Here is a 26,204-nt window from a genome sequence, read left to right as displayed (position 1 = left end):
CTTATCGGGTCCTTTCATAGCTGACTATTCAGTATGGGCTTTGTTAATGTTTGTGTCATTTTGGTCTTTTGTGGATAGTTGTCTCATTGGCAATCATACCACATCTTCCTTTTTATAACCTTTAAATGAAAATTTTTCTTCAAATTTGCCGATATAGGCAAATAACTAGACCGATTTTTCACTGTGATTGTACAATCCAAGATGGCGGAATACCATGTATCTACCTTTGATTATTAAAAACCAAATATTCCCAAACAAGAATTGTACCAAAATCGATTGTGGCAGTTTATGCCATTTGTTTGCAAGCATGTTACGAACAGTAAAGGTATAGATAATTGTAGCATTGGATATATAATATCAGCATTGAGGTATTTTCTACTACCCAGCTGGCGATGCATTTTAGTACTTAAGTCTTGATTACAATACTATCAAAACATTATAGACGTAAAGTTCACCGGCAGTGGTACCGATATAGTATAAAAGACACAAAGTTCATACTTCGGGACTTCCGACACACTTTTCATTTTCATATGACTCTTTAATTGAAATCGAATCAAAAGCAACAGCCAAATTAGATACAAGGTGCCACATGTGGAGCAGGATCTGCTTACCCTTCCGGAGCACCTGACATCACCCCTAGTTTATGAAGGGGTTCGTGTTTATTCTTTAGTTTTCTATGTTGTGTCATGTGTACTATTGTTTGTCTGTTTGTCTTTTTCAATTTTTAGCCATGGCGTTGTCAGTTTGTTTTAGATCTATGAGTTTGACTGTCCCTTTGGTATCTTTCGTTCCTCTCTTTGATTAAACATGCATAAAACAAAAGGACATCTACGCCTCTGAGAGAAAAAAAACTGTTTCATATGATTTTAATATTTCATCAAACAGTAGTTACACAAAATGACTGCTACAAAGATATTAAATGTCAGCACAAGTGCGTAGATTATTATCTATATATCTACTGAATTGAATTCAACAGAGATTAGAACTGTAGAACCAAAAGTATGTTTTTAATTTATTTCCGTAAAAAGCTAACTTCATATACTCCAAGGGAACCAGTCGCTGAACCAATTGCCCAAACCAATACTCTTCCATTAGGCGAAACATCTGCGTTTATGATTCTGAATAATAAAAATATCATCTTATTTTAATATAATTCATAATATTAAATGTTTTAAAGTTTATCTCTATTTAGCGGCAACACAATTTAGAAATAAACAAGTCCAGCACAAATAAAAGAATTACAATGACGCTCTCTGTAATTTAAATATTTGACGAGAAAATGAGATGTGCTTTGATTATTTTTGTTATATTGATTCATGATGTGTATTCACTCGTAGCTTAACATGTAGTATGGACAAATGTGAATTACTGAAAATTATACGTTGGCCTGAAGATATGTTAGATGTTTTAATATAAGTTTATACCCGATGTCTGTTATAATGGCATCACCAGCTTGATTAGCGGTAAATAAGGCGTTCCAAGTTTGAGTATTTTGCCCTTCTCTGTGTACACTTTGGTGTCTAGGTACTAATAAATCGTCACTGTAAAGATGTAAAGCACCTGTTCTTGTACCAACTACTATTAAAGGAGTAGTGCCACTCATTCCAACAGCTATTGCGGTTGGTTCTGGACCCTGAAAAATTATTCTAAGATCTATATCATTTATAAAAAGTCTAGGAATAAAGCAAAAATAGATAAAACCTAAAACGTTAGATGGCCAAATGCAAAACCATAAATGAGTCTCAGTCGGTGGTGTCACATTGAAGTACATACTGTCGTTACGGTAATAAGGGAATGTATACATGATAATCTGTCGTGATGCCATCTATACATTAAAGTTGATAAGGTAGGACTTCGACTTCTGTACATGGAAGCATCGGTTTACTAGCTCACTGAAATGCAGTAATCCTATTTTAGGATTTGATTTGATTATAGGTTTCACAATGACACATTTGGTCAAGAATATCCTTTTATGGTAAACTTAACACAGTTTAAATGTACCTTATTTATAAAAAAAAAATGTCCTAGCACCCAAGCTCAACACAGATTACCAATTGTTGCAAACTTGATGCGAAATGTTTAAATTTTACTATTCAGACTCTTTATTTTTAACTTTCACTAGATTTCATTAGTCTTCTGCCTTTCACGTAATCCGTGGAAATTTGCCCTACTGATTTTACTCTTCGTTCTGATTAAACCAAGAGCAATTATGTGGATTGGTTGATTGTTAGAGTAACCACCACGTTCAGCAATATTTTTGAATATCATCAGAGCGGTCAGCGTTTTCTTGATGGTGGAAGCAGAATACTCAAAAACTTTGGTAGGACAATTTGCTATTCTTTTCTGTAAGGTCGAAGTCGAACGCATCTTTCACAAAACGGAGTTGGAAGTCTAAACCTTAGTATTGATAAACTATTATTTCAACTGACTCCATTTCTAGAAAACGACATCTGTAACAAACATAAACTTTTAGCTTCCGCTTTACAAGCAGAACCAAATACAATGAAAGTCCCAACTATGTATTGGCTTCCGAAGCTTCACAAAACACCTTACAAATATAGATTTATTTCGTCTTTAAGCCATTGTTCCACAACTAAATTGTCTATTCTTCTTACCAGTACACTTGGTACAATAAAAACCCTGATAATAAATTGTTCAAATAAGGCTTTCGAAAATAGTGGAATTAATTACTTTTGGAGTGTCAAGAACTCGTTGGAAGTACTTGATAAATTGCATGCTTATATTGGTGATTTTGAATCTGTTCAAAGTATTGATTTTTCTACCCTGCATACCACATTGCCTCACATTATCATTAAGAAAAAATTCACCAACCTAATTAAATGGGCATTTAAAAAGTCAGAATGTGAATATATATGTTCAAACTCTTTTAGGTCATTTTTTAGTAGCAATAAACAAAAAAACTATTTCAATTGGACATGCTTTGATATTATATATGCCCTTGAATTTTTTACTAGATAACATTTTTGTTCGCTTTGGAGATTCCGTATATCGCAAGTTTATCGGAATTCAAATGGGGACTAACTGTGCACCACTTATTGCGGACCTGTTTTTGTATTGCTATGAGTTACAATTTATGACAAAAATCAGCAAAGATCCATCAAAACAACATCTGATGAACAAATTTGATAATACTTTTAGATATTTGGATGACATTTTGGCTCTCAATAATGACGACTTCAGTATGTATACTAAAGAAATTTATCCTGTTGAACTTACTATAAATAAAGCTAATACTAACAATGCTCACTGCCCTTTCCTCGATCTTGATATCTATATCACTAACGTAAAGCTTAATACTATTTATGATAAAAGAGATGATTTTTTATTTCCTATCGTTTAATTATCCATTTTTAGATGGTGACGTTCCCTTGTCACCATCTTACGGTGTTTATATATCTCAACTTGTTCGATATTCTCATGTATGTAACAATGTTTTAGATTTTAACGAGAGAAATTTATGTATTACTGAAAAATTATCACAACCAGGGATTTCGATATCACAAACTAGTTAAAACATTTACTAAATTTTATCATCGGTATAGGGACATCATTCGTAAATATAGCTCAACATGCAGGCTTCTTATACGTTTAGGTATTTCACATCCAATTTTTTATGGAAATATTCTTTATAAAGCACAACATTGTCAGTATTCACCGCAGAAACTAACAAAACCTTTAAATAGACTTATTGAGAAGGGATATAGTTACGATACTGTTGTCAGGTCGTTAAAGATTGCATATTTTGGCGTTAATATTGATTCACTTATAGGGTCTTTGCATCGGAACTAAACACATTTATTCAAAAACCAGTTGTTGGCATGACACGGGTTATGTTTTTCTCCTATATGTTATAATGGTATGATACTTAACCCCTAACGGGAAGGATTGTGCCTGATATTCATATGATGAAATCATAATCTTTCAATCAGTTTAATTGAAGTCTGGAGCTGGCATGTCAGTTTACTAGTAGTCTGTAGCTGTTTACTTTAGTGTGTATAATTTTCATTTTGTTTATTTTCTTTGATTACATCTTCTGACATCAGACTCGGACTTCTCTTGAATTGAATTTTAAATGTACGTATTGTTATGCGTTTACTTTTCTACATTGGCTAGAGGTATAGGGGGAGGGTTGAGATCTCATAAACATGTTTAACCCCGCCGCATTTTTGCGCCTGTCCCAAGTCAGGAGCATCTGGTCTTTGGTAGTCTTGTATTATTTTAATTTTAGTTTCTTGTGTACAATTTGGAAATTAGTATGGCGTGCATTATCACTGAACTAGTATATATTTTTTTAGGAGCCAGCTGAAGGACGCCTCCGGGTGCGGGAATTTCTCGTTACATTGTAGACCTGTTGGTGACCTTCTGCTGTTGTTTTTTTATGGTCGGGTTGTTGTCTCTTTGATGCATTCCCCATTTTCATTCTCAATTTTGTAGTGTTTCAAATCAGCCATACATACCAGAAATAAATCCTAAGAGTTGTTAACGATCTATTACAACTTTTATTTTGTTTTATCAACTTACATGATCGTCTGACCTTAGATCTCTCTGTTGAAGTGGTGACTGGTTTCCATTACTACACTCTCCATTGAAGGTATTTGGAAACATTTCATTTTCTTTTGATTCCAGTTCATCAGCGGTATCATATGCTAATGACATTGTCTGTACTTGCCACAATGAGGCGCTTCGTGCTCCATAAGCAGTAACATCTTTAATTCTTTGTGAAATAGGATCCCTCCCGTCTGATTCTCGGACAAGTAAACGACCTGCACAAGAATTAAAACAAATAATGTTTAAGTCGTTTTCATCATTTGTCTTTGTTGAATGTGTGTTAATGGAAAGGGCAATTAGGGGGGGGGGCGTTAACATGTTTTAAACAACACCTCAAATTTGGCAAAAACAGTTGACAACAAATGCAAAAATGCTGATAGCAGTTAACAGTCGAAATTCAACTTTGATTACAGTTAACAACACCTTGATAAAGGCTAAAACAGGTTAATATAAAAAGGTATTGCCCCCTTCTTTAATGGATTTAAATGATCTGGTATCAATATAGAGCATAGAAGAAAGTGTTTTGTTTGATAATTTTACTTCCTTTCCTTCTTTAAGTAAAACAACCATATGGAAAATATACATATTTTATCATTTCAAAGAGCGATTATGTTCAACGTCATCGGATAAGAACAAAACACAAAAAAGTTTACAAAATTCGACATAGAAAAGTAAAGACTGAGCAACAAGGACGCCATACAAATTGAGTCATCGTTAATACTCCGGGCGAATAAGCGGATCGTACTTCACTTGTGGCACCTGTTATGCTGCTGATGTAAGTTCAAACCCGCTGATCAGTCTGATTCAGTAGGTAATTTCGGAGAACAAGAGGATGGGATTGTGGATACGGCAATTGGAACATATCCGATGTCATCTGTTTTATTTGAACACGAATATAATGAGTATTTATCACAAAATATACAAATACATGATTTAAACTTATGAAACATAGGATTGTTAATGTTTTAATTATTAATTTGTTGATGAGAGGTCTAATAAAATATTGAATCTGAATCTGAATCTAAAAAAGAACAAAGAAATCAAAATGTTTCTTCATCAATAATGCTTATCAACGTACTTTAGCACCAGTATAAATGATGAATACTTTAACCTCATTAATTAATAAAGTCCTTGCAATAATTTCTGAATTTATAGTTAACTTTTATGATCTGTATAAGCCCATCACAACTAAGGTCCTTTTGAAATATAAAATAATAAAATGCATGATGGGTTGATGATTTTGTACCCAAGAGTTGAAAAAATATAATATATATATATATATATATATCAGTTCTATTTTCAAATAACAGATTCTTTTTGCTAGTAATCCATTGTGTCGGTAAGCTATCCAAAAAGTAAAATCCCAAATATACTGAACTTAGAGGAAAATCAATTCGGAAAGTCCATAATCACATGGCAAAATCAAATAATAAAACGCATAAAAAACGAATGGACAAGAACTGTCATGTTCCTTACTTGGTTCAGGCATTTTCAAATGTAGAAAATGGTGGATTAAACCTGGTTCTATAGCGCTAACCCTCTCACTTTAATGAAAGTCTCATCAAATTCCGATGTATTTACAAAGCAATATATACCTTATATCAATGAAAGGGATATACACACAAGGAAAGAAGTAACTTACCAAGTTGTTGATTGGAATTTACAGCGGTGGTTAACGTTGCTGGCCATGAGGCAGTATCGAAGTCGCCATCTAATATTAGAAAAAGTAACCATTTAAATTGCTACAAAAAACTAATAAATCTTCAAAATGGTCGTTCACTAGCTAATCTTTGCAAGGAATTATTATTCATATTCAGATGAGCCATGGCATTGTCAGTTTGTTTTAGATTTATGAGTTTTACTGTACCTTTGGTATCTTTCGTCCCTCTTTTATAGCTTTTGTATGATTTTGTCTATCATAGCACCTTTCATAAGTTACATATTGTGTTACAAAATGGGATGTAAATCGATTGATGCCGTTTCTCGATGATGACCAATATATGATTAATTATTATCTATTTAGGAAAACAATTAGAATAGAACAACATAATTTAAAAACATATACATTGTATTAAGTAATCATATATTGGTCATCATCCAAAATCAAAGAGCTGAAAGCTCTGAGGAAAAATGACGCCACTGTCTCTAATATTGGGATATTTATTATGCATGTCTTGATTTTCACATACCGTAATTAATTTAACAATGCAACATGTCTTGCTAGCATATAATTGATATTCGTATATATGTGTGTGTGTGAAGTGACTGTTTTTTTTAAGACAAATGAATAGGTCAAGACTACCTGAATTGTACAAATAAATACCGTAGAAAGGCTTGTATATTTCTCACTGGTACATAGTCCCTTCTCTCAGAAAATTTAATTAATTTTAAATAATCTTTTTGTTACTGTTAACAAAGGTCTAATGAAACTCATGTAATTAAAAAAAATTACAGTCAAACCGGCACCTGGTCAAATCGACACCCTATATAGTCAATTTGTCACCCATGTTAAATATATATTTTTAACAGTATTTTAAGCAAAAAGAGTAAAAATAAGAAAGGGCTAGCCAGATTTGTTTTTAGTATTTATAAGCAAAAAGAGTTAAGTACCTAAGGAAAGGATTGTCTGAAAATATTTACTTTCACATTTTTGGGGGTTCATGTACATTTTGTATATATTTATTTTTCTCCACTAAATGTGTATGTTCCAGACCGTATGAGTATTTGGACCGTACGCGTGCGGTCTGGACCGTATGCATACTTTTTCAAAATAATCTGATTAATATCATTAAGAAGTTGCTTAAGTTTATAAGTTACAAATGCATGTAAAGTTCATTTACAGCTCAACATAACTAAACTCTCAAATTAATATGTAAAAGTTCCAATAGTAATTGGAATAAAAACGTAATTTTTTAACTAATACAAAAAATCACGCTTATTATATCTGTTCATCATGTTAATATCTTGTATTTAGCTTGTCGATCAGTAATACATTAATTGAATTATGATCATAGAAATTTACATTATCGGAAGTTAACATGATGTGGAACTACAATTTTAGAATATTAGAAACTTTATAAAATAATGCAAATGCAAAGGAACATGAATGAACTGCAAACATATAAATGTAAATAATTTATCATTAATTGTGGTAGTAAGAGTCACCATGGGAGAGAGTACCAAAATAGGATTCAGATATTCAATTAAACAAATATTTAAATTCAATTGTTCAATTATTCATTTGATCCATCTAATAGTAATTGTAATGATAAAAATTTATAAAGAATAAAGATTGTGATAAATGGTTAGCTCGTACTGGACCATACATGTTTACTCATACGGTCCGACCATACGAGTATTGTCAGACTGTACGAGTATACGTATACCGTCCAGAACGTACAGTCAAAATACTCATGGTCTTGAACATGTATTTTTAATTATATATATGAGGTATATTTAGAAATTAAAGGTATTGAATATTCATTTTTTATGCATTTTTTAACTAGTTGAGCATTTTACAGGATTGTTCGTTTGATGTTGTTTAAACTTTCCTGAAAAAAAACACCTAAAATTAGCTATTATTTGGCATGAAAGTTAGATTTATTGAAAGGGACTCATAGTTTTCTATTTTATTTTTCTAATTGTTTCATTGTTAAGTAACAGCTTGGGTAAGGGCTTCGTTGTTTACCTTTATACACAACAACTAATTAACTATGTTCTTGTAAAAGTTATAAGTTGATTGAATAGAAAATATTATAACAAATATTATTGGATGCCAAATTGACTTCAAATAGGTGCCGATTTGACTATATGCCGATTTAAACAGGTGCCGATTTGAGTTGAATATTTCAAATCCTCTGCGATCGTTTGCGGTATTTTCTTGAGAAACCCTGTTTTCGATCATCAAACAGAAGTAGAAACTGTTTTAAAATGATTCTAGAACGCTTCATGATTGTTGAAATAAGTTTAATTCACTTAAAAAACAATTTTGAAACTTTGCGATGTTTTGAAAGGAAGTTTAAAACGCACGTGTAAAAGAAGAAATTAACCGGTGAAAGTCGAAATCCGTACATGACAGATATCACTATAATACGATTTTGAAAATAAAAAAGTTCCATCCTTTTGTAAAACAGTCTTTAATATACCTATCACATTAATGTTTGAAGGGTCTAAGCTTATACAAACCAATTTTAAGTCGGTATGAAACATCAAAACGGAATGAACAATAACCGATTACGTTTTGTAGTTTACAAATTCTAAATGCATTGAACAGAAAGGAGAAATTTGTAATGAAAGGTTTAGTTTTTATATTTATCACTTTTAATTTGATATTAAATAGAAATAACTTATTAATATGGACGAGTTAAAATAATTAGTTTGAAAAATCATGAGAGCGCCCTCTACAATATCAATAACAAAGATGGCGGAATGTAAACAAACAACCTCGCCGCGAATATTGAACTTGTTCTCTTGTTTCTTGCTAATTGTACTATTTAGTGCGCATCCCCACTGGAAGGTCCAATTGTTGAGAATAAAAGCGGACTATACAAGACTTCCTATGGACAGGTCAACATTTTTGTTGTACTAAATAAAATAAAGTATGTAAACTGGTTCCCGTCCGACTAACACACTTTGTTCAAGTGTAGCGGAATACAAGCAGATACCAGTTAGTTTGTAAAATAGTAAATATGAAACCAAGTGCGGTAGGCAGAGGCAATAATCGACTTCCTGTTGTTCTGGTCAATAGTAATGGAAGAATGCCGCTGACGCGTCATTTTCCAAAAATGTATTAGCAAACAGTATGTTATTAATGACAGGTGCTATGATAAAAAAATCAAACAATGGAAATATTTTGAATAAACTTTTTCAAATATGCAGATAAGACAAAAAAAAAGTAAAATAATACATATTTCAATTTTGAAAATCAGCGTGTTACAGCTATGTTGGATTCTTTACCAAGATATGCATTTTTAAAAATAGTCTCGAAATATCCATCCTGTTATTCAATTGGTCATCTCTATAACAAAAGTTAACATGCTTTTCCTGACATGTGCCCAATGTCATAAATCATTCAAGCTAACAAAAATGACAAATCAGAAAGTACTAAATTCAAGTTTGTGTGCATATTGTATGAAACATATATCAATGTATTAGTTACATTATGCTGAACTATTAGAGTGGTCCATTTTAGCAGGGTACTTTATTATTTTTATCATAAATACAAACAGGGTACATTTTCAGTGGAATTACAAATAGATGTTCAGTCATTATTAATGCAACAAATTTTTATTAACCACTGAATATCTTATATTATTATTAAAATCATTCGTTAATTCTTATGATTAAACAAGCATACCAAGGGATATTTGTCTTGCTCTTTTGGACTCATCAAATGAGTTCGTTAATCCATCAGCAGCTGCGTATCTTTTAATAACTCCTTGATTGGCTGATACTATATACTCCTGACCATTTAAAATAGCAGTGGCAATATCGGTTGGTTGGTACATCGCATAAATGGGATAATGATTTAGATTGGCTCCTACAACAGTCAAGACATTAAAATTAAGTGATTGCAGCTCAATCACGCACTATGAGCGACATTAGCAGTCAATTTAATGATCAACATTACCATATTTGATGTATGAAATAAACTAAATACTTATATCTCTCCAAATTACAAAGAAACACCAAAAAACAAAACAATAAGCAATGCAGAAAAAGAATGTATTATCAATTCTTGCGTATTTTAGACTAAACGTCATCTGATTATACATCGAGATTACCTGTGAAGACTGCCGAGGGTTCTTAATGGCGACATAAACTTAAACATTGATGTAAGTAGACATATAATCATATTTAGTGACAGTTTTTTTAGGACTGTCTGATTTCATGTTATAAGATACAAATATATGTAAATAATCGATTCAACTGTAGTATAATGATATTTAGTTAGCCGAACTAGTCACCAAATTGGTTGCTCCTGTTATCTCATTATTTTCAATTTTCAATATTGACATTCTTTTCTTTTTAATTCATGACCATGCTGCGTGACCGCATGTTTTACTAATATCAATAAATGATTAAGTAAAAGTTGCTTGAATACGGATTCAAAGAAGTTAAATTATAAACTTGCAAGTCAATAATGCCTGAACGATATTTTTCAGTTTTTTTCAACGAAATTGAATCAATTGATTGCTTGTGTTTAACACAGAAGCATTATCTTTAAGTTTTGCGTAATTTGTACCTTATTTCCATTTAACTAGAGGCTCTAAAGAGCCTGTGTCGCTCACCTTGGTCTATGTGAATATTAAACAAAGGACGCAGATTGATTCATGACAACTTTGTGTTTTGGTGATGGTAATGTGTTTGTACATCTGACTTTACTGTACATTCTTACTGCTAACAATTATCTCTATCTATAATGAACTTGGCCAAGTAGTTTTAGTGGAAAATGTAAGAAAAAATTTACAAATTTTATGAAAATTGTTAAAAGTTGACTATAGAGGACAATAACTCCTTAGGGGGTCAATTGACCATTTTGGTCATGTTGACTAATTTTAAGGTATCACTTTGCTGTACATTATTGCTGTTTACAGTTTATCTCTATCTATAATAGTATTCAAAATAAAAACCAAAACCGGCAAAATTTCCTCAAAATTACCAATTCAGGGGCAGCAACCTAACAACAGAATGTCCGATCCATCTGAAAATTTTACGGCAGATAGATCTTCACCTGAATAACAATTTCCTTAAGCCAGATTTGCTTTAAATGCTTTGGTTTTTGAGTTATAAGCTTAAACCTGCATTTTACCCCTATGTCCTATCTTTGGCCATGGCAGTCATCTTGGATGGTTGGCCGGGTCACCGGACACATTTTTTAAACTAGATACCCCAATGATGATTGTGGCCAAGTTTGGTTTAATTTGGCCCAGTAGTTTCAGAGGAGAAGATTTTTGTAAAAGATTACAAAGATTTAGTAAAAATGGTTAAAAATTGACCTTAAAGGCCAATAACTCCAAAAGGGGTCAACTGATCATTTTGGGTATGTTGACTTATTTGTAAATCTTACTTTGCTGAACATTATTGCTGTCTACAGTTTATCTCTATCTATTATAATATTCAAGATAATAACCAAAAACAGCAAAATTTCCTTAAAATTGCCAAATCAGGGGCAGCAACCCAACAATGGGTTGTCCGAAACATCTGAAAATTTCAGGGCAGATAGATCTTGACCTGATTAACAATTTTAACCATGTCAGATTTGCTCGAAATGCTTTGGTTTTTGAGTTATAAGCCAAAATCTGCATTTTACCCCTACGTTCTATTTTTAGCCATGGCAGCCATCTTGGATGGTTAGCCGGGTCACCAGACACATTTGTTCTAACTAGATACCCCAATGATGATTGTGGCCAAGTTTGGTTTAATTTGGCCCAGTAGTTTCAGAGGAGAAAATTTTTGTAAAAGCTAACGACGGACGACGACGACGACGGACGACGGACGACGGACGCCAAGTGATGGGAAAAGCTCAATTGGTCCTTTGGGCCAGGTGAGCTAAAAATGGTTTTCTATATGAAAACGAATCCTGTGAATACCAGACATTTAAAATTTCAAGTCGTCAATGAATGCAAACGAAAAACAGAAAATGTTAAAGCAACCGCTCAATAAACCTAGCTCATCCAAAGATCAAGTCATACAAACAACAAATTGCAACAAATTGTTAAAGATACTGTAAACCAACTTATTATGAGAGCGATTTAACTTTCGCGAGTAGAAAAATAACACGAATATGTAAATCTTGGATATATCCTTATGTAATTATATAGAAAAAAATAGAAAATCTCGAAATTAAAACGATGCAAAGTGGCTAGGCAGAGTTAATCGCGAAATTAAGTATCCGTCGGTAAAAATAAATACTGTCGGTTTTATCATCAACAAGGAGTGAGATCATAACGTTATCAACAAAATATTCCGAGAAAAGTATATACCATTGGCCATTATATCCTGGGGTCTAGATAAGACTAGAAACTCGAATCGTAGATCAACAAAAGGGAAAAATCAAGATACTGAAACTAGGAAAAAGATGCAGAACCTCATCTAATCTTTGATGCGCCCCCTTATTTCAATTATAAACTATGGATGTAATTACACGATATCAGGAGTTGTTGAATTTTTTTTTTTTTTATCTAGTGCAAATAGACAAACCGTTCATACTACATTTGATTCTACCATGTTACTTTGAAAAACTCGAACATACATCAATGTTAAATTTTTACAACAAGAAACATCATACCTCCATCTTGATCGCTTGTGTCAGTTCTGAAAAGCGTCCAGTTCTTCAAACCAAGTCCGAATAGTTCATTCACTGAATAGGCGTTGATATCAATTCTAGCAATAGCATTATTTTCCTAAATACAACAAATAAAAACAATATTTAAACTGATTTGTAATCATTGGCCTACTTTTGTTTTGTTTCATGCAACCAATCGCAGAAAAATTAAGAAAGACCACACGGAGACACCAAAATATTACTAGAAGTCTTTATTTTCTATGGCAATGAATAATTTAATTCATTTTGAATTAATGTTATCAAGCTTTAATCTATTAATTCCTTTTTTCCTTGGGACAAAGGATTAACTTAAAAAAAAATTGACAATAAAAATGTGTAATTTCTAGTCTCCGTGAAGGGTTATAGAGCCATAGAATAAAGTATAGTATAAACCAACCAGAATCTAGCATTTCAACACGAAGTATACATAACAAGAATAAATGTCATGTTCTGTGTGTCATTAGTCTCAGACTAATTTGGAGATCCTCTCATATATTTTTGTCACTATCTCTTGATTTTATACTTATAAAACTGAAGAGCTAATTTATTTAAACAAAACTCTATCGATTTATGAACATGGAAAACATTGAAAATATAAATTTTGTAATCCGTCGCACTTCAGCGTTACCACCAACTCTCTTCGGAGAAGCTATCAACAATATATTGTCATAACGCCACTATTGCACTCCAGTGAACCAAAAACCTTCTTCTGAAAACCACCGCATTTCAGAGTCATAAATATATATTTTTACTTTGTAATATTTCATAAAAGAGGGACGAAAGATACCAAAGGGACAGTCAAACTCGTAAATCTAAAACAAACTGACAACGTCATGGCTAAAAATGAAAAAGACAAACAGAAAAACAATAGTACACATGACACAACATAGAAAACTAAAGAATAAACAACACGAACCCCACCAAAAACTAGGGGTGATCTCAGGTGCTCCGGAAGGGTAAGCAGATCCTGCTCCACATGCGGCACCCGTCGTGTTGCTTATGTGATTACAAATCCGGTAAATAGTCTAATTCGGTAGGTCAAATTCAAGAAAGGGAAGGGGATTGTAGTTACGACGTAAGGAACATATCCGATATCATTTGTGAAACGGTTATTCCATAACGGTCAACCAACTCGTGATGGCGTCCGTAAAATTTACGAAGGGATGATTTCAACTTCATCATTTGGAACTCTTGGTTGAATAGCTTCCTTCCTTCCTTTATAAAGTTCTTTCTCTCATTATTTAATAGAAAGATTCTACTAAATGAATACTGACAAAACATTTAAGATAAACACTTACAGGAAGTGAAACATAAGCAAACCGCTGGTCCATGCTTATAGTAACCTGGTCAGGCTCCAGATCATCCCACATATTGTTGACGATACCAGCAGTGTGGTCTCCCCTATATACCCACCTCACACCCTGTGCCTGATATGCAGCTTCCCTATATTGACGAAAAAGCAGTTCATAAGTAAATATATAAATATCAATATCTATAATCCTATTTTTTTTTATTATAATAGTACCCCGTTGGATGGTCTTATAACATTATTTGATAGGCGATATGTATTGTGTTCAACAAACTAGAATACATGGATATGCATAAAGTATTTAATTTCTGCTGAAAGTTCAAAATCAAAAATCAATACATCTTTATTGTGTATACAATTATTTGATGTACTGTTCGGGCACATTTGAGTGATCTCCAATTTAACAGAGAAAATCTTATCTAAAAACCAACACAGATGTAATTTGTCCCATCGTCCGTTAAAATGCAGAATATATGAACATAATTATGTCTAATATTTTTGAGACTTAAGCTATTTACGAGTATACGAAATGTAATTTCTCCAAACAGATATTTTATTTTTTTCCATTTTGGCTTACAACATTATGGCGAGAGCTGTGTAATGAGACTAACCTGATGTCACTATCGAAAAAAAGAAGACGGGATTTTGAATGCGAGCATATCTCTGGTCATTCGTGATTAAGTAATACCATTACGGTCAATCAAGGAAATTTGATTTATTAAATTATAGTTTATACACAATACAATGTATCTGTTATCAATGATTTCAGCAGGCAGGTATCTAGTCTATTCTTAGGCAATTACATGACATCTATTTTTAGCTTAGTAGGAATAGTGCCCTAGAGGGGGGTTAGAGTATTGTTGATGAATTGAGAGGAAGCATCGTTGTATTTGATGCATTACAATCAGTTATCCCACCCACCATCCCCAACTACACCTGTGCATTAACTGGGTATTTAGCTTACGTGATAGGTATGATATGGATGTATTAAAATATGTAAAATTTTAAAGGTGTTACTTTAAGTTACAGTCAGACCATATTGTGTAATTCTGACTGCAAGTTTTTGGTATTTCTGTTTAAGAATATTCATACAGTTGTTTAGTTTGTTATATTTTCATTCAAGCTAAAGTGTTTTCATGCTATGCATTCCTGCGAAGTTTAAATATATCATCTATAAACATTGAAGTTATAGAAAGAGTGATTTGAAATTGCTATATGACATGTTATATTTTCTTCATATATCTTGTTTGTTAGTTTAAATATATTAATATTTGTTCATCTCTTGTTTAGGGGCTACTCATATGGAAATGATATGTGCCTTTTCTTTTTAATTCCAGGGGAATCATACTCCCCCAATTCAATAATACATCAGATAGGTTAATTCCTGTCGAGGAACAAATTGTATTTTAAGTAGTATTTTTACTACGCTGGGATCGCCCAGGAGCAATTAGGTTCATTCCTGTCGAGGAATGTAGGTTCATTCCTGGGGATCGCCCCAGGAAACACATAGGCTCATTCCTGGGGATCGCCCCAGGAAACACATAGGTTCATTCCTGGGGATCGCCCCAGGAAACACATAGGCTCATTCCTGGGGATCGCCCCAGGAAACACATAGGTTCATTCCTGGGGATCGCCACAGGAAACACATAGGCTCATTCCTGGGGATCGCACCAGGAAACACATAGGTTCATTCCTGGGGATCGCCCCAGGAAACACATAGGTTCATTCCTGGGGATCGCCCCAGGAACATTTTTTACTAATCGCTTATTTTTATTTTTCTCATATTTTGATAAGTTTTGAATTTATTTTCTCATATTTTGAATAGTTTGAAATGTTTATTTCAATTCTCTTAAGTGAATGAGTAGGCCGCAGAAAGCTCGTAATGCTGTTTGTACAATTTGCGATTGAATGTCCCAATCGGGAATATGACATAAACGGTAAAATAACAAATCTTACGATGTTTATTATACTTATATAAATAGAACACCAACTGATGAATAAGCTATGATTTTTTTTATACATTGTTATTTCAATTACATAGCTTATATCGTTTCATTTTTTGTCTGTGTTTAACTTTTGCTTTGTTCGCAGTATAAACAAATCTTAAATTTACACCCGCGTACCTTTCCTGTATATTCCTAAATTTATCGACGTTCAACCATTTTATACACTCTACTGTTAATTATGGATCATAAATAAAAGTGTTATCAAAATATTAAAAAAAATCAGTCTTGTGGCTGACAGATACAAAAGAATAGCCTAGTTAATTAAGATTTCATTTTTAGAATATATAATTAAATTGGCTAATCATACATGCCAAACCTAATTAGTGACATGTTAGGAAATGGTAATTAATAATGATCTATTTTTATTAAATCCCCCAACATTTCCGTTTAATGTAAAATATATAAAAATAAATCATATTTACACAGATATTTGCATAAATATGCTTTTACATGTTGTGTTTTCTTATTACAATAAAATGATAAAAAAAATATATTTTGAGCTTGCCTAAATGCAAGTAACTTACTTTAGTTCGTCTTGAATGTTCCTCAGCTAATGTGTACTTTTGGTATTTTGTAAGGATTTTCTTATCCATGGCATTTTTTTTAACTTTTTGGAATTTTGGATCATCAATGCTCTTCAACTTTGTACTTGTTTGGCTTTATAAATATTTTGATATAAGCGTCACTGATAAGTCTTATAAAGTTATGTAACGCGCGTCTGGTGTACTTAATTATAATCGTAGTACTAGTTTTTAGTTATCAAAGACACCAGGCTTCTAATTTGTTATCGATATTTATTCCGTCAATCAAGTTCATATTATTTATATGTAAATTATACTACACTACAATAATATTTTCGATTTAATGTTCCAATCCATCGACAATTATTCAAAGTGAAATTTAACCTGTTTTTTTTTTGTCAACCCACCGGTGAAAAACTCGATATACAGCGTCTGATGGAGATTTATTGTATATTCTTGTGCTGTTTATTTCACAAGAAAGAGTATCAACGTATTTATTTGAAGAACTGATAGAAGAAGAATAAGACAACTGTTTACATTTTTAAAATACAAAATACCATACTCGTACAAGCAAATAATTTATGTTCTCCGAAACTGCAAAGAAACAATTATAGCAGAAATAGAATATTTCGTTTTGTTGAATTCTTGAATGACAATGTTATACGTTTATTGCTTTTTATAAAAAAATTGAGAATGGAAATTGGAAATGTATCAAAGAGACAACAACCCGACCAAAGACAAACCGACCAAAGAGCAAAAAACAACCGAAGGCACCATTAGGTCTTCAATACAACAAAAAAATCCCGCACCCGAAAGCGTGCATCAACTGTCCCCTTAACAAATATAATTATGTACTAGTTCAGTGATAATGGACGTCATACTAAGCTCCGAAATTTATAAAAGAAATCTACCTATTTTCTAGGAAGGATTGGAATCCAATGTTGACATGTGCCGGAGATCCAAGGTCATTCCTGAGCAAAATAGACACAGAGCCTGGTGGATCTATGAATGATCCATCGAGTCCACCCCGACCTTCATTCGCAATGACAAGCTTCTGACAGTCAGTAGTAAATGCCATTCCTTTTGGGTCAACGCCAACTAAAATTAAAAAAAAAGATGGATAAGAGTATAAGGCTTTCTTAAATACCAAAATCTAAAGCTCAAACACACCAAACGCATAAAAACAAGTGTCATATTCCTGTCTTGGTACATGCATTTTTATGTAGAAAGAAGTCATTTGAAGCTTGATCTTTTCCAATATTCTAAGTTGGTCAGAGATGATAAAAATCCCTTTCTCAAGGAATATGTAAATATCTTAAAATACCTCACTAAATCATTAGCAGATGCTCCGACAGATCCTGGATCAAGCTAGTCAAATGTATCTGTTGTACAACAAAAATCAATTGAATTCTTAGAATCGTTTCGCACCAAGACTTAAATCGAATTAATTGAGGGAGGAATTATATAAATAAAGGCAACAGTAGTATACCGCAATTCAAAACCCATAAATCCATGGGGAAAAAAATCGGAGTAACAAACTAAAACCGAGAGAAACGCATTAAATATAAGAGGAGAACAACGACACAACACTGAAATGTAACACACACAGAAACCGACCAAGCATCAGACAAAATCTATATAAACTGATTTAAAAATGTATTTTTACTTGTTTGTCAAACCATAACAGAGCTTCGAATGATTAAAAAAAGTATTAACAGAAACATCAAGATACAAGGTATATATATAAAAAAAACCTCTATAAAACCTGGTGTTAAAGCTAGCTTAACATTTCTTTTGACTGTTGTGTGACTGTCACTATAATACTAAGTGTTTCGCTGTTTTCAATCAAGAATATGACAGTTGTCCATTCGTTTGCTGTGTTTTATGATTTGATTTTGCCATGTGATTAGGGTCTTTCTATTTTGAATTTCATCGGAGTTCAGTATTTGTGTGACTTTACTTTTGACTCGTTTGAAATTCCTACAGATCACAATAAAATTTGGTCAATTGTTTAAATTGGACTATAGTGCTGAATTCAATCCATCGTAACAATTGAAGTTATCCAACTTTCTTATATATGATACAGAAAGAAACTGAGTTGTATGAAGCTTATGAGTTCAATTGATTGAAAGTTTATTAGAAATATCATATAATTTAACTGACTAGCTTGGATAACTTGATGTTGTGCTACTTTCACTTGAATAAATTGACTAAACTAATCTATGACTAACTAGGATTAATAGAAGATCAATTGAACTGGATTGACAAATACCAAGATTATTTGATAGAAACAATCTGCCCTGAGTAATATAACGTATTGTCAGCTTACCAGGTTCAACTCCAACACTCACTAACTGTGTATTACCACGTCTAAATGTGGTAAACATAATCACGTATCCTTCTTTAGTAGGCACTGGAGAATCTACACTTACTGCAACGGTGTCACCGCAAACTTGAACATCATTAGCTCGACCATATAAGGATGGATCAATTGAATGTGTGAGTAAAATAGATGGAGCCGCTGGGTTGAACATATCAACAATATGAAGAAGGCGTGGTCGATTTATTGCGAGTTGAGCACCTGAAATAAAATAACAAAAAAAACTTTTTTTAATAGTTCTTTTTAAATTACTAGTAGTTAAAGCGATCCAAATTAAGGTCATCGTAGTTCACCGACGTACAAATCTAATACATTGAATAGACAAACAAAGCAAGGTAACAAACAAACAGTGAGGAATAACCACAAAAAGACCTGCTGCGTCGACAGGGTAAGAGTAAAAATGTGTAAAGTAAAATATTTGACAATCTAGTTTTACGTCGTTCTTGATAAGGCTTTTGTGAAGGTTTTGTTTCCTAAGGTTAAAGTAATTACTCTTCGTAATGAAAACACCATAAAAGAAAAAAAAACGAATTTTATTTTTCAACAATCTCCTACACCAGATAATATGTAATTGTATATGCTTGATTCCTAGTTTTGCTGTGAATTTCGAGTTCTTTTACGAAACATTTTTTATTCTTATATGTGCAAATAAAACCAATATCTCTGTTATGTTAGATCCGAATATTTGTTGTAGGGACCCGATATTAAGTAAAATATCAAATATCAACTCCAACAAAAGGTAAAAAAAAACGAAAAGTGATTTAAAATAAAATTGAGAATGGGAATGGGGAATGTGTCAAAGAGACAACAACCCGAACAAATAAAAAAACAACAGCAGAAGGTCACCAACAGGTCTTCAATGTAGCGAGAAATTCCTGCACCCGGAGGCGTCCTTCAGCTGGCCCCTAAACAAATATATACTAGTTCAGTGATAATGAACGCCATACTAATTTCCAAATTGTACACAAGAAACTAAATTTAAAATAATAAAAGACTAACAAAGGCCAGAGGCTCATGACTTGGGACAGGCGCAAAAATGCGGCGGGGTTAAACATGTTTGTGAGATCTCAACCCTCCCCCTATACCTCTAACCAATGTAGAAAAGTAAATGCATAACAATACGCACATTAAAATTCAGTTCAAGTGAAGTCCGAGTCTGATGTCAGAAGATGTAACCAAAGAAAATAAACAAAATGACAATAATACATAAATAACAACAGACTACTAGCAGTTTACTGACATGCCAGCTCCAGACTTCAATTAAACTGACTGAAAGATTATGATTTCATCACATGAACATCAGGCACAATCCTTCCCGTTAGGGGTTTAGTATCATACCATCATAACATATATGAGAAGAACATAACCCGTGTCATGCCAACAACTGTTTTTTAGAATAAATGTGTTTAGTTCCGACGCAAAGACCTTATCAGTGACTCAATATTAACACCAAAATATGCAATCTTTAATGACTTGACAACAGTATCGTAATTATATCCCTTCTTCATAAGTCTATTCAAAGGTTTTGTAAGTTTCTGAGGTGAATACTGACACCTTTGTGCTTTATAAAGAATATTTCCATAAAAAATTGGATGTGAAATACCTGAACGTATAAGAAGTCTGCATGTTGAGCTATATTTACGAATGATGTCTTTATAGCGATGATAAAATTTAGTAAATGTTTTGACTAGTTTGTGATATCGAAAACCCTGGTGTAATAATTTTTCAGTAATACATAAATTTCTCTCGTTAAAATCTAAAACATTGTTACATACATGAACGAATCGTACAAGTTGAGATATATAAACACCGTAAGATGGTGAGAAGGGAACGTCACCATCTAAAAACGGATAATTAACGATAGGAAATGAAAAATCTTTAAAATCTTTAGTCTTTAAAGCACACACAACCGCACGTTTTGTAAAAGATGAAGCACCCTTGTGCTGAAAGTACGTTGTAGATATGGAATACACATCAGAATAATATAGGTCGATATGCGTTTTCAAAAGGAAAAAGGTGTGCAATTGTTTAATTTTATTCTAATTTTTCAATAAATAGATATTTTTCTTTATGTTAAATTTCGGACAATGTGCTGTTCAATCTTAAAATAGAATCTTTAGAATCTTATTATAGAATTAATCCAATAGGAAGGTTTTCAAGATGAGTCGATCGAAACGAGAAGAGAAACTTTACAAAATAACCCCATAAAATTTGTGCAAATACATGCATATAAAAAGACGTCATCCCAAAATGAGACGATTCAGTACAATGTCAACACTTCAACAAAACGTATAAGAGATACCATTCAATACGCCAGACGCGCGTTTTGCCTACATAAGACTTACCAGCGACGCTCACATCAAAATAATTATAAACAAAAACGTGTTAGCATATAATTATATTATGGAAAACGACCGCCGCCTATCATTGGTCTTTCAGACGGTCTTGAATATTCATGGGGTAAAATAAGCACAAACCCTTTTTTTCTTTGTGTGCATAATTATTAAAAGGATATTTGTGCATTAAGTTTATTTCGGCTTAACGCAATGTTAACCCCAAATGAAAAAAAAAAATACGGGTAAAATATCCCTGTAAGAATATTATTGAAAGCACACTTTGGTATAAAATTATATTTCATCATAAAGCTGTACGATATTGATGAATTGATAGTTCATATCATCTACTCAGCATGTTATATATTTATATGTAAAAAAAAATGCTTCTTATGACGTCCATTGCATCTGTAGCAAATTATTTGTTCTAATTCTTTTAAGTATTTTATCTAAGATCAAATATTGATAGCGTTTTCGTAGATCGGATGGGTGACATACGGTAAAAAGCCAAGATTAGATTTGAGACATTGATCCAATACATAGCGATATTATGTTTTTATAAATTATTCAACCAAAAAAAGATATTTGACTGGCATTTAATAAATCTTTGTATAATATATTTTATAGATGTTCTTGAAGACTATGCCAGGAAATAGGTAGAGCTTAAAGATATCAAAAAAAATGTTGAATACAAGGTATCTATATACGGTGTTATTAATATAATGAGGTTAATTTAGAATTTGTGTGATTGTTATTAGTTGCCATATGAAAGAATGCTGTAGAAGGGTAGTATAGGAACAGTATGTTTTCTGTGATAATATGTGAAACTTGTGTAAATATTAGTATTGAGGTTTATAAATATAAAAATAAAAAAAAAGATATCAAAGGGGCAATTAAAAAGTCGAAGAAAAACAGAATTCCTTGGTCAAAAAGGAAAAAAAAACAATTATACATTCAACATAAATCTAAGGCAACGCTAGCCTCACTGATGTAGAACCTAGGAGTTGCGGAAGGGAAATTAATTGCGGTTTCATCTGGCACCTGTCGTATTCAGCATGGCAAGTTGACAATCGATGATAATTCGCGTTTAAATTTAGTACGACCACGAAAAAGAGACGGATTTGTTATTAAGACCGCGGTCATATATATTCCCAAACGGATATTTAAAAGTTATGATTGTGTTTGTAAATATTGCAAAGTGTTGACTTTATCTTTACCATTGCAAAAATCGCGAAAACCATAAGAAAAACTGATGCTCTGTAATTTTTCCTCAGCTGGGAAACCATTCCAAATGCAGTCGGTGCTGTAATTTTTCATTTCTATAATAGAATAATTCATAGAAAAATTGCAGTAATAACTTACCTAATACGTAAAGTATTCGTTCTTGTGGGTCATAAGATGCCTGGTGAGCAGCATTGCCGAATAATGATGGTGTGCCTCCAGATGTAGAAGGAAATTTCGTATAACTTTGTCTTGTCAGTTGAAACTGGCACAAAGCTGTTGATATGCACAATCCAACTAGTAGAAGGATCTTCATTTTACTGTGAATTAAAAAAATAGATAAATATAGTTTTAGAACTATTTTTTTCTTTGACTTAATTGTAGTAGTTAACGTATACTAAATGTTGTGTACTAAAAAGCTGCCTTCAGTTAAAGATTATTTAGTATATGGTACAACTGAATTTAGAGTGTCAATTTAGTACAGACAGACAGACATATAACAAAAAATTCAACATATCTGTCCATGTTAGCTTAACAGTTCAGTCATGTGATTACTAGCAGGGTGATGCTATCGTTCTGCTGTTTGTCAAATGCATAAATTTTATCCGGTACCAAATATCTCCAAGTTGCTGAACACCAAAGGTCAGTCGGGGATAGAAATAAGGTATTGTATCTTCTTCTTCCGAGCGACAGTGAAACTCTCCAAAGTGGGGTGTTCGTCTGGCTGTGAAGGATGCACTAGTCCGGTCAGAATAGGGACCTTTCATCTGATATCAGTGGCAGTTCAAAAGTCCCCGTCCTGCACCCCGGACGGCCTGTAATTCAGGACATATCTATTGTATTTATCGTTTTTCTCCTAAAAAAATGCATGAAATAATTGCCTCTAAATGATAAGCAACCAACGATCAATTAATCAATCGACTCCGAATTCCTCTAATGTCAACTAGATTTTAGATGTTTGGCAATATTCTAAATGATATCTGCATGTCACTGGTAAAATGTAGATGTATCATGTTAGGGTTATATTCGACCTATGCTTATTAATTCTGAAAGAGCTAAAAAAGGGAGGAAAATGTCCAATGATTTCGTTAATTTTTGCTTCAACTTTCAAGTTGTCCATTTGTACATTTCAAGGGGTTTACTTGTATCTCTTGTTCGAAGATTATGTTAAGGTAACAATATATATCGTTTTTCTAATGGCGTCATTGAAAGCAAAACTAAACATGGTTTCATATACTAACAAGTCGAGATAAAAAGGGAATAGTTAAATCCTTAAATCGCACTAGTGTAACCCCAAACCATGTTACTATACATTGTTTTGGTTTATAAAGTTTTAGTTTTGATGGCAGAGATTCAACGCTCCACTAAAGATTCCTGAAAAGGTCTAGAGTTATGCCATACTAAATCAAAATGGTATAGACAATACTCATCATGGATAGCAGGAATTACATTTTGTAAGCGTGACGCGCGATGTGTCTTCTTCAGACTCATCAGTGTCGCTCGATTGGAATGCTTTTTTTAAGGCCACTTTTTTAAGTACGAAGTTGAAGAGTATTGAGGTGCTAAATTTGCGGATCGTATTTTGATGTCTTTTTGTTTTGCAGTGTAAGGATATTATATAATTTACATATATCCCTTATTCATTGTTATTTCAATCATTTATAATGATATTTTATAAAAGAAACAATTTATAATGATAAAATGTATGTATGTCAACTTGTCCCTTTTTAACATAAATGTGTCAAAATTTGGTCAATTGTCAACATCTGGTAATATGAAATAATTGTTTGATGGGACTTACCTAGTCGCTTGTCTGTAAAACCGTGATACGTACTAACGGGGTGAGATCTATGTGTACATCTGTTGTGATTCCAACTTTTATCTTAAAATTGTGCGTGACGATCACGTAATACTTAACTTGATTATTTTGAATTATAGGATGAAAACTTTAATAAACCAGGACAACAGATTGATTGTCACGTGATTTATATAATACCAAACTAACGTTTTTGCCCAAATTATGAATCAAACCAGGTTTCTAGTACACCAACTATATTTAAGTTATATAACGTACGCGTGTTTCACTAGGTCGTTGATTCGTTCAATACAAAATCGAAATGAAAAAATAATGCAATTGGCACTGTAGATAATATTGACTTAATTAAAAGAAAAATAGAAATCATAATATAAATGATATTGAGGGTTCCAGTAATCTTCATTATTTGATTTAATAGTCCAGAAAATTTTATTTTCACCCTACTATCAAAGACTAGCAAGGAATGAATGTTTACTAGTTGAGACTTTGTCGTTTATAAACGACTGTCCAAAGGTAGCAACAATGTCTTGGTTGTTTATAACTTATACTTTTGCAAACAGTAAATTTTATAAAATGACTATACAAAAGATGTACATGATAACACTGAAGTATAAACTAATTACAGGAAACAACTGAAATACATTACATAACCAGACATTTGAAACACAAAAGTAGACACATCCGAATTAGTTTAAACCTCAACGCCAGGTGACGACTTATTTGAAACTTTAAAAAATGACGAAAAAAATGACGTCCTTTGAATATAACATGCACTTCATTTGAAATTTAGAAACAAATAGAGTGTAGTGTTGAGGTTGTGAAACGTTTGTCATGTGTCTGTTTCAAATACAATCATTATCGATATCATATCAAAACGTTGTATCCGAGAAAAATAACACTGATGACATTTCTCACATTTATAGTGTTTAGTCTATTGTTTCATTCCTGAAAAAAGTCACATTTTCTTTATAACAAACCCCTGTCAGTTGAACTTTTAATATGCCCTTTTATTCGAGGTGACTATTCCATTGCCGTTTATCTTTTCATTTCATAGTTTCATTTAGACGTATTGAAATACCATAAAATCGGTATGACACCACTTAACATAGCTATCATGACATGGTGTGGTAACCCATCGTAGATTGACCCTAAACACGAAACGCTGTTAAATTATGACCTACTTATACAGTGTTATTAACGGAAGAGGAATATTAAAACAAATCTAAAAGACTTGCAAATCAGGCACTTTCACATTGCGATAGGACGTGTCACGGTACTTGTCTATCCCAAATTCATGTATTTGGTTTTCATGTTATATTTGTTATTCTCATGGGATTTTGTCTGATGCTCGGTCCGTTTCTGCGTGTGTTACATTTTAGTGTTGTGTCGTTGTTCTCCTCTTATATTTAATGCGTTTCCCTCGGTTTTGGTTTGTTACCCCGATTTTGTCCATGGATTTATGAGTTTTGAACAGCGGTATACTATTATTGCCTTTACTGTCAATAAAAGTAAACATTGACTAGCGTTCCCGGATTTACTTAAAGCATTTCAAATAGATTGGAAGGTCAAACCTGGTTTTGTAGATAGCTCAATCTCCTACTTCTGCAACTTTTGTTTGTAGTAGACGATATGCACATTTCTCAAAAGTAACATGTCTATTTAGTTGGTTTTCAAATAATTTGTCTTTGAGCATCAACGAAGAGACATTTAAAGTCGAAATTCG

At 32.7% G+C, this 26,204-nt stretch overlaps 1 protein-coding gene across 1 annotated transcript; it reads right to left on the bottom strand.

Annotated features, from left to right (window-relative positions):
• Positions 1-999: 999 nt before the first annotated feature.
• On the bottom strand, positions 1,000-24,582 carry LOC134716314 (mesenchyme-specific cell surface glycoprotein-like). Its single transcript, XM_063579215.1, has 11 exons — positions 24,467-24,582; positions 22,807-22,985; positions 19,061-19,312; positions 17,643-17,829; positions 14,194-14,338; positions 12,860-12,974; positions 9,926-10,108; positions 6,212-6,280; positions 4,543-4,784; positions 1,425-1,633; positions 1,000-1,118 (listed from the first exon to the last, which is right to left on the bottom strand). The coding sequence occupies exons 2-11, from the start codon at positions 22,979-22,981 to the stop codon at positions 1,013-1,015; spliced, it is 1,683 nt and encodes a 560-aa protein (XP_063435285.1). The 5' UTR covers positions 22,982-22,985; positions 24,467-24,582; the 3' UTR covers positions 1,000-1,012.
• Between the last annotated feature and the right edge of the window lie 1,622 nt (positions 24,583-26,204).

Source organism: Mytilus trossulus, chromosome 4 (assembly GCF_036588685.1).
Source record: "Mytilus trossulus isolate FHL-02 chromosome 4, PNRI_Mtr1.1.1.hap1, whole genome shotgun sequence".
In the NCBI taxonomy this organism is placed as follows: Eukaryota; Metazoa; Mollusca; class Bivalvia; order Mytilida; family Mytilidae; genus Mytilus; species Mytilus trossulus.
Note: the sequence above shows the minus strand (reverse complement) of the source record. Positions and strands in the feature narration are given on the sequence as shown.

What these genes read in the sequence shown, in the direction of transcription:
- LOC134716314 (XM_063579215.1), bottom strand. Translation starts at nt 22,981, where the DNA reads ATGAAGATCCTTCTACTAGTTGGATTGTGCATATCAACAGCTTTGTGC. An exon ending in ACGAATACTTTACGTATTAG is followed by an intron (nt 19,313 to 22,806) that starts GTAAGTTATTAC and finishes ATTTTATTTCAG; the next exon opens with GTGCTCAACTCGCAATAAAT. An exon ending in ATCTAAGGTCAGACGATCAT is followed by an intron (nt 1,634 to 4,542) that starts GTAAGTTGATAA and finishes ATAATTTTTCAG; the next exon opens with GGTCCAGAACCAACCGCAAT.